Genomic DNA, 7,882 nt, shown 5'->3' with positions numbered 1-7,882 from the left:
GGAGTACTACTACTTAGGTGGATATCAACAATACGCACACTTTCCTTTCAAATGTTTCTAACATGATGCCCTGCAATATATACACTATATTAATGAAGTATCTATATATAAATATATATAATATATATATATATAATATATATATATATATATTATATATATATACATAAATATATATATATATATATATATAATATATATATTAGTGTAATATTGCAGGCATCATGTTAGAAGCATATATAATATATATATATATATTAATAATTATAATTATATTATTATTTATAATATATATATTATATATTATATATATATATTCTTAGTTGCACTAAGATTGGATTTAAACTGCATCTCTTTTTCGAACTATATCAACTTAAGAACCTTATGAACTTATCTAAAAATGAATATCGCAATATCGAAAAAGAAAAAGCACGTTAAAATTAAATCCTTAGATGTAGCACAATAATTTATTTCTAGAACATAAGGTAAACTAACTCTGAACGTTTAACCGCTTATAACAACATCCTGGTTCGTTATGGCTACAAACCATTTTGCATGAATGTAACATCTTAAAGCTATATTTTTACTTTCACTTGCACGATAAAACTCTGAAATTTTAAAAAATATATTCATATATTATCTAACAGTTAATGCTATTTACACCACGACTGCAACAATTCAATTCAACGATGAAGATTGTCCTTCTCACAAAAATCTCCAAGTATAATCTCAGATATAGGAGACGCGGAAACAGTTTCAGAGCCTCTGGCAGTGACATATAGGACGGAATGACAATGCACATTCACAGTTAACTATGCTAAAAACACCCTAAGAATATATCAATAAATAATCGACGAGAAAACAAAAACAAACCAACAACATGGAAGTAAAACTTTTCTTTGGTTGTGTCCATTCATTTGATAGATACGATTATCATGGCAAATTATACTAATTTAAGACGCATTTCCACAAAGTTTGGCTGAATGTAATCAAGTCTTAAGAACCGATATCGTTCAACCTCCCTCTGTCATCTCCAAAATATTCTAAAAATTATAATTGTCACTTTTCTGCCATGATCATCGATCAATGCCGTCATCGAGAGTTATCTAACAGAATTTTTACTTATGTAAGTTTTCATCACTATTTCTAAAAACAAAACAATCCCTACAGTAAACAAGTATGGTTGCTGTGTCTCAGAGATTCGTAGATTAATTAACAAAAACAAACAAAAAAGCAATAACACACACAAAACAAGCGCAATTTTGTATCTTATTTTCAATTACTCTAAAAGTACACAAAAGGCTAACGTGCTTCAGGACGGTTCTGTTACTTGTTATATCATGGGACTTTATGTTCATCTTATAAATATAGTGGTTAGTACTTCATCTTCGGAAGATATATTAGGCAGATCTGTAGCTTCCTGTAACTAATTTCTGGATGATTCATAGTAAAATAACAACGTTGTGACCAACAATGGGTCAGCATCATTACATAAAGAGGAAACTGGGCATAACACCTGCGCCTCTCTCTTCCATACGATAAAAAAAACCTATGAAATCAAATTTTGGCCTTCAAAGATCAAATGCTCGAGAAATAACGGATGAACTAGGCCTAAATCTTCCTTGCCTATTAGCAAATTCCTAGTTTCCTCCTTTTTGTACATTGCCAAACCAGCTGACTTACAGAAATGTGAAGACAAGTAGATGAATTATTCTGTAAACTCATGAAGACCTTGAGGGTGTTTGTACACATTTTTTTTTCTAATCAGATTTTTACGGCAAAGAACAGGGTTGTAAATCTCGCCCCTGCTTTAAAGCCGAAAACCTGACGGGGGACGAACTCTGGTGTACTACCAAATCCCTTATACAGCCGACGAAGGACCCGTGGAAGTGTCCTTCCGTCCCCGAAGTGACCGACATCCCGGGATAAAATCCTCCTGTAACAGGATATAACAGTTGTTAGTTGCTTGGAGTATTGATGAATGAGAAAAAAAAATTGTTGCTTCACTCAAACTCTACGTTGTACCTCAGTGTTTCACTACCTCAGTTTTACGGTTAATTTACAAATAACTTTCTTAGGTTTAGCTTGAAAATGTTTTATCTATGTAACTGATTTATTAGTATTTATCAATATTTATTATTTATTTAAACAGAAAGTACCACTTATTTCGCAAAGGAATCCCCAAAGAACTGTTCAACCCTCTATCTCACTGATCATTTCATTTCATTAATTATTATTTGTTAGTAACTCAGTGACATAAGTGAGCATCAATTAAATTAAGTCATAAAATGAAACTTTCTTCTTCAGGAAGTCACTAATTGGAAATACTATACTCCTGACACAGCATGGCTGAAAAGCAGCAAACGGAATCAGTCAATTTTGAGAATTCTCACACGACACAGTATATTACAGTCAGTAGTGGTGATATGCATAAAAAACGGATTGGTAGCACTTCTAGGTAACTAGCTAGGTAATTTTAGGCATCAGAACAGCCGTTAGTCTTCACCCCTGAAATGCAATAGCTCAGTAAAGCAAAGTGAAAAAGGATATTTTCCTCCCGAGTATTACATGTATAAGAAAATTCACATACCTACGAAAATGACCCCTTTGGGATCATTCAGCTGGATGAAGGAGCCAGGAATCCTTCCTTTGATGGCACGACCATCAAGGAAAACGGTGACAGTAGCGTCCGTCCGCGTTACCACTAGACTGTGCCAAGATCCGTCCGACACGACAGGACCTGAAGCGACGAATTTTCTTATATTTACATTTAATGATGATTCGTTGTATTCGTGTTTATTGATTCAAGCACGAGCCATCATTTTTCTGGCTGCTACAGGAGGAAAATGTACTATTCTGACCGCAGTCATTGATGCAAAGTCATTTCATTTTTTGTGGTGGGAGGGTGGCTGTCTTTATCCAAGTTCCTCTAACAGTTCGGGAAGACCCAAAGCGAAAAGCTGGGACTTTTATAGAGACAAGAAAGTGGAAAATATTGTCTGTTTACATTTAGTAATTTTAACGTTAATCTTAAGACAGATAATAGATCTACAATAATGATATTCAATAATTACGCATTGGAATCAATGCAGACTACGCACCATTTGTGGTGAGCTGCCCTGCAGATCCTCCGCCGAGGTACCAGACCACTTTTATTTGACCTCCGACCAAACCTACTCCCAGGTAATCTTCTCCGGGAGAGTCGACCTGGAGCCATAAAACACATGTTAAAAGACGTTGTTAATGGGAATATATCTTATTTTCTTAACTGCAGCTTTTCTATTTAGATATTTCATCGATCTAATTTTAGTTCAATCTTTTCCATTTATTCTATTTATTTTCACCTCTCCCCTCCAGAGGATTAAGCCGTAAAGGGACTTCGTGCTGAAATTGGCGGCCAGAGAGTCGCTGTTCGGGACCGGGTTACCAAACGGACCGGGAAAAACGACCGCGAAACTCTCCCCGCTGAAGCGAACTGAAGAGACTTCCTTTTCTGACGAAGATAGAAAGAGGGAACAATTTTAAGAATGAAGCAATACAAATATTTTCTCTCACTGTCAATAAATGAGGAAATATGAATGCAGCAAATAAGATAAATGGCAAATTTTTAGTGTGAATTAAGGGAACAGGCTGCTGCGTAAGTCTTGGAAATATTGTTTGTTACTCTGCGTCAACTAATGCATGAATATTGGCTAATTTCATCATAAAGGATATAACAATGCTGGAGGTGATCACTGAAAAGGTTAATAATAATAATAAAATAATAATAATAATAATAATAATAATAATAATAATAATAATAATAATAATAATAATAATAATAATAATAATGCTCAATATATAGCGGAAGGTCAGCAGGGGGTCAACCGTTAGCTGCGTTTTCATTGGCTGGTGGCGCAATGCGCTCCAGCTATTGGTTGAAGGAAGTTTTCTTCAAGACGCTTCTTGTCGTTGAAGGTCGCGCTGTTGCAGCCTAACAGACCGTCGAGGCTGGGGCATGACTTCCCTGGGTGTTGTGTCACGACGGCTCGCGTTGTCATTGGCTGCTGGGCTGCTTGTCTCATCTGGTATTCTGTGATCGGGAGTGTTGTTCGGTCTGGTATTACTTGTGCTATTATTTATGCACATAGGTCTCCTTAAGTTGGTGGGGAGGAAGAGCACTTCCTGTGTCGTATTCAATGAGGGCTTCTCTTGTTGTATAAGGAATGCCTCGAGCAGTCGCAAACGTCGCTGGTCAGGAGCCCTCCCTATTATCTTAATATTCTTGATTATACCGTCGCGGGAGATAGCTTCCTAGTGTGCTGTCATGGTATGGTTTTTAATTGCCCCTTCTTTTGCATGGCAAGAATTCCTCTTGGACAGTTTCATAGAAGTCATACCAACGTAAGAGCCAGGACATCCACGGACGGGGCATGAGAACTGGTAGACTACATTCGACTGTTTCAAGAGGTCTCTTGCTGCGGGGTCGGGTTGTTCTTCATGATAAGGTCGTGGGTACGTCGATTTTGGTAATAAATCACGAGTTCGAGTTCTTTGTCGACTTCGCTGGGGGTCACATTCTCTCTGATGATTTTTCTCAATGCATCCTCGTCCTCACGGTGACGTGCGTGCATTCTGGCTTTGTAAAACAGCTTGATCTTCTCATGGGGGTGGGGCTGCGGTCTCTCACTCTCGCTGTACCACCGATCCAACGCTGTTCGGACTTCTTCATTAATAAGTCGATTCGGATACCCGTTATTAACAAGCACCTGAGTGACTCGGTCGAGCTCTTTGTGAGTGTCCTGCCAGGAAGAACAGTGCGTGAGGGCGCTCCGAATGTAGGCCCTGACTGTGGTGTTCTTGAACCGTGCAGGACATTCACTGTCACTATTCAAGCAAAGTCCTAAGTTTGTTTTCTTTGTATATACCGAAGTTTTTAGACCATCGTCGGTCTTGGAGACGAGGACGTCAAGAAAGGGGAGCTGGCCTTCGTTGCTGAATTCGACAGTATAATTCAGCGAACTGCACTGCTGGAACATGCGCCGGACAGCTTCAACCTCTTCCTCATTCTCGGCATGTACAAAGATATCGTCAATATATTTTGCGTATTTACGGGGTTTTCTTATATTGGAGAAAACTCTCTCTTCCACAGTACCCATATTAAAGTTGGCGAATAGGACACCGAGAGGGGAACCCATCGCGACTCCGTCTTTTTGCCGGAACATCTGGCCTTTATGGATGGAGAAAGGGGCCTTCTTCGTACATATCTCGAGGAGTGCCCGCAGGGATACTTCTGGGATATTTAGCTGGGGTGTAGAGGGGTCCCTGTAGATGCGGTCCATAATGATATTGATGGTCTCGTCGACAGGAATTTGTGAAGAGGGATTCTACATCCAAGGAGGCGATAGTGCCTGTCTGGCGCATTTTCCAGCAGTGCAGTTCGCTGAATTATACTGTCGAATTCAGCAACGAAGGCCAGCTCCCCTTTCTCGACATCCTCGTCTCCAAGACCGACGATGGTCTAAAAACTTCGGTATATACAAAGAAAACAAACTTAGGACTTTGTCTGAATGGTGACAGCGAATGTCCTGCACGGTTCAAGAACACCACAGTCAGGGCCTACATTCGGAGCACCCTCACACACTGTTCTTCCTGGCAGGACACTCACAAAGAGCTCGACCGAGTCACTCAGGTGCTTGTTAATAACGGGTATCCGAATCGACTTATTAATGAAGAAGTCCGAACAGCGTTGGATCGGTGGTACAGCGAGAGTGAGAGACCGCAGCCCCACCCCCATGAGAAGATCAAGCTGTTTTACAAAGCCAGAATGCATGCACGTCACCGTGAGGATGAGGATGCATTGAGAAAAATCATCAGAGAGAATGTGACCCCCAGCGAAGTCGACAAAGAACTCAAACTCGTGATTTATTACCAAAATTGACGTACCCGCGACCTTATCATGAAGAACAACCCGACCCCGCAGCAAGAGACCTCTTGAAACAGTCGAATGTAGTCTACCAGTTCTCATGCCCCGTCCGTGGATGTCCCGGCTCTTACGTTGGTATGACTTCTATGAAACTGTCCAAGAGCATTTCTTGCCATGCACAAGAAGGGGCAATTAAAAACCATACCATGACAGCACACTAGGAAGCTATCTCCCGCGACGGTATAATCAAGAATATTAAGATAATAGGGAGGGCTCCTGACCAGCGACGTTTGCGACTGCTCGAGGCACTCCTTATACAACAAGAGAAGCCCTCATTGAATACGACGCAGGAAGTGCTCTTCCTCCCCACCAACTTAAGGAGACCTATGTGCTTAAATAATAGAACAAGTAATACCAGACCGAACGACACTCCCGATCACAGAATACCAGATGAGACAAGCAGCCCAGCAGCCAACGACAACGTGAGCTGTCGTGACACAATGCCCAGGGAAGTCATGCCCCAGCCTCGACAGTCTGTTAGGCTGCAACAGCGCGACCTTCAACGACAAGAAGCGTCTTGAAGAAAACTATCTTCAACCAATAGCTGGAGCGCATTGCGCCACCAGCCAATGAAAACGCAGCTAGCGGTTGACCCCCTCCTGACCTGCCGCTATATATTGAGTAGATCCTGACAGCACCTACAATAATAATAATAATAATAATAATAGCCTTACCAAACTGAAATAATAAGAAAAAACAGAATAGAAGTAATTGATAAGTAAATAAGGAAGTGCATGAATAAAGGAATGAAATGGATAACTTAGCAAATAGACAGAGAATTATTGTGCACAGATTACCAACCAGCTTGGCACCGTTCACCAACTAGACCCGGCGGACAAAGACACTGATATGGAAGGTCATCTGTGGGGTCATGGAGCTGCCTCTTCTTCTTCTTCCTCTTCTTCGCTCCGAGGGAATCCCAGGGGATGCAGGTTGACCCGTTGGTGCACGAGTGGTCCAAACAGGCCTTCGACAGCTGACATCGGGCGCCTGTGTAATCCTATCAGTCCAGAGATTCAACATAAGTCAAGGAGTTTTAGTCATATATATATATATGTGTGTGTGTGTGTGTGTGTGTGTGTGTGTGTGTGTATACTAGCCAGCAGAGCCTGGCAGCGGGCAACTATAGGCTGGCATCCTTAGTATCATTGTTATTTTGCATAGTAGAAGAAAATTAAGAGCATATTTGGAATCCTCGTGAAAATTTCTATCTGAATAATGCTTTCTTTTTTCTCTACAAATAATAATAAAGATGTTAGCATGGCTGGATGCGTGACCGGATATCCGGAACAAAACGATATCCAGCTAAAACCATCCCCTATAAAATACACATAAATACAGTCCGACTTTGGCTCAATTTGGTCCAGTAGTTTCTCCGTCTATCGCAAACATACTTACATATATACATAGTCTGACCATCAGCTTAATATATTCATATATATATATATATATATATATATATATTATATATATATATATATATATATATATATATATATATATATGTATTTATATATCACAGAACCAGACTGACGGATTTTATTCAAATCATAACATCACCTTATGGATATTTGTATTCCTTTAGTGTGTGAATTTCAGAATGAGAGAAACTGACATAATCTAAATGAAATCATGCTACTGATGTAAAGCTGTAAGTATTCTTTGTCTCTGTTTAAAAATTACATATATCCTGCGACAAGTTAAAAGGCCAGAATTCTGTAATTACAGTAATAAAAACTATATAAACATCAGATTTGATAGGTCAGCTTACCGGCGTGCAGCTACAGACGAAGGTGTCCCCGACAGGAGTGCAGGTGCCGCCGTGTAGACATACGTGTCTGCCACAGGCCGTCCCGTCGCAGTCAGTAAGTCCAGCTCCTCTTACAATGTCTCCCCCAAGGGGTGCAGACAGGTCGT

General features: G+C 40.0%; 1 protein-coding gene across 1 annotated transcript in view; it reads right to left on the bottom strand.

Moving 5' to 3' along the window:
* Nucleotides 1-332: 332 nt before the first annotated feature.
* LOC135196923 (protein eyes shut-like) overlaps nucleotides 333-7,882 on the bottom strand; it is an 88,263-nt gene continuing 80,713 nt past the window's right edge. Inside the window, exons 23-28 of the mRNA XM_064223760.1 lie at nucleotides 7,737-7,882; nucleotides 6,767-6,965; nucleotides 3,345-3,493; nucleotides 3,102-3,207; nucleotides 2,591-2,740; nucleotides 333-1,936 (exon numbers count right to left, since the gene is read on the bottom strand). The exon at nucleotides 7,737-7,882 is cut by the window's right edge and continues 22 nt beyond it. Of these exons, the coding sequence (XP_064079830.1) occupies nucleotides 1,773-1,936; nucleotides 2,591-2,740; nucleotides 3,102-3,207; nucleotides 3,345-3,493; nucleotides 6,767-6,965; nucleotides 7,737-7,882 (914 nt within the window). The 3' untranslated portion in view covers nucleotides 333-1,772. The remainder of the gene's footprint in view (nucleotides 1,937-2,590; nucleotides 2,741-3,101; nucleotides 3,208-3,344; nucleotides 3,494-6,766; nucleotides 6,966-7,736) is intronic.

Source organism: Macrobrachium nipponense, chromosome 18, assembly GCF_015104395.2.
Source record: "Macrobrachium nipponense isolate FS-2020 chromosome 18, ASM1510439v2, whole genome shotgun sequence".
Taxonomy (NCBI): Eukaryota; Metazoa; Arthropoda; class Malacostraca; order Decapoda; family Palaemonidae; genus Macrobrachium; species Macrobrachium nipponense.
This window is presented reverse-complemented; position numbering and strand designations above follow the sequence as displayed.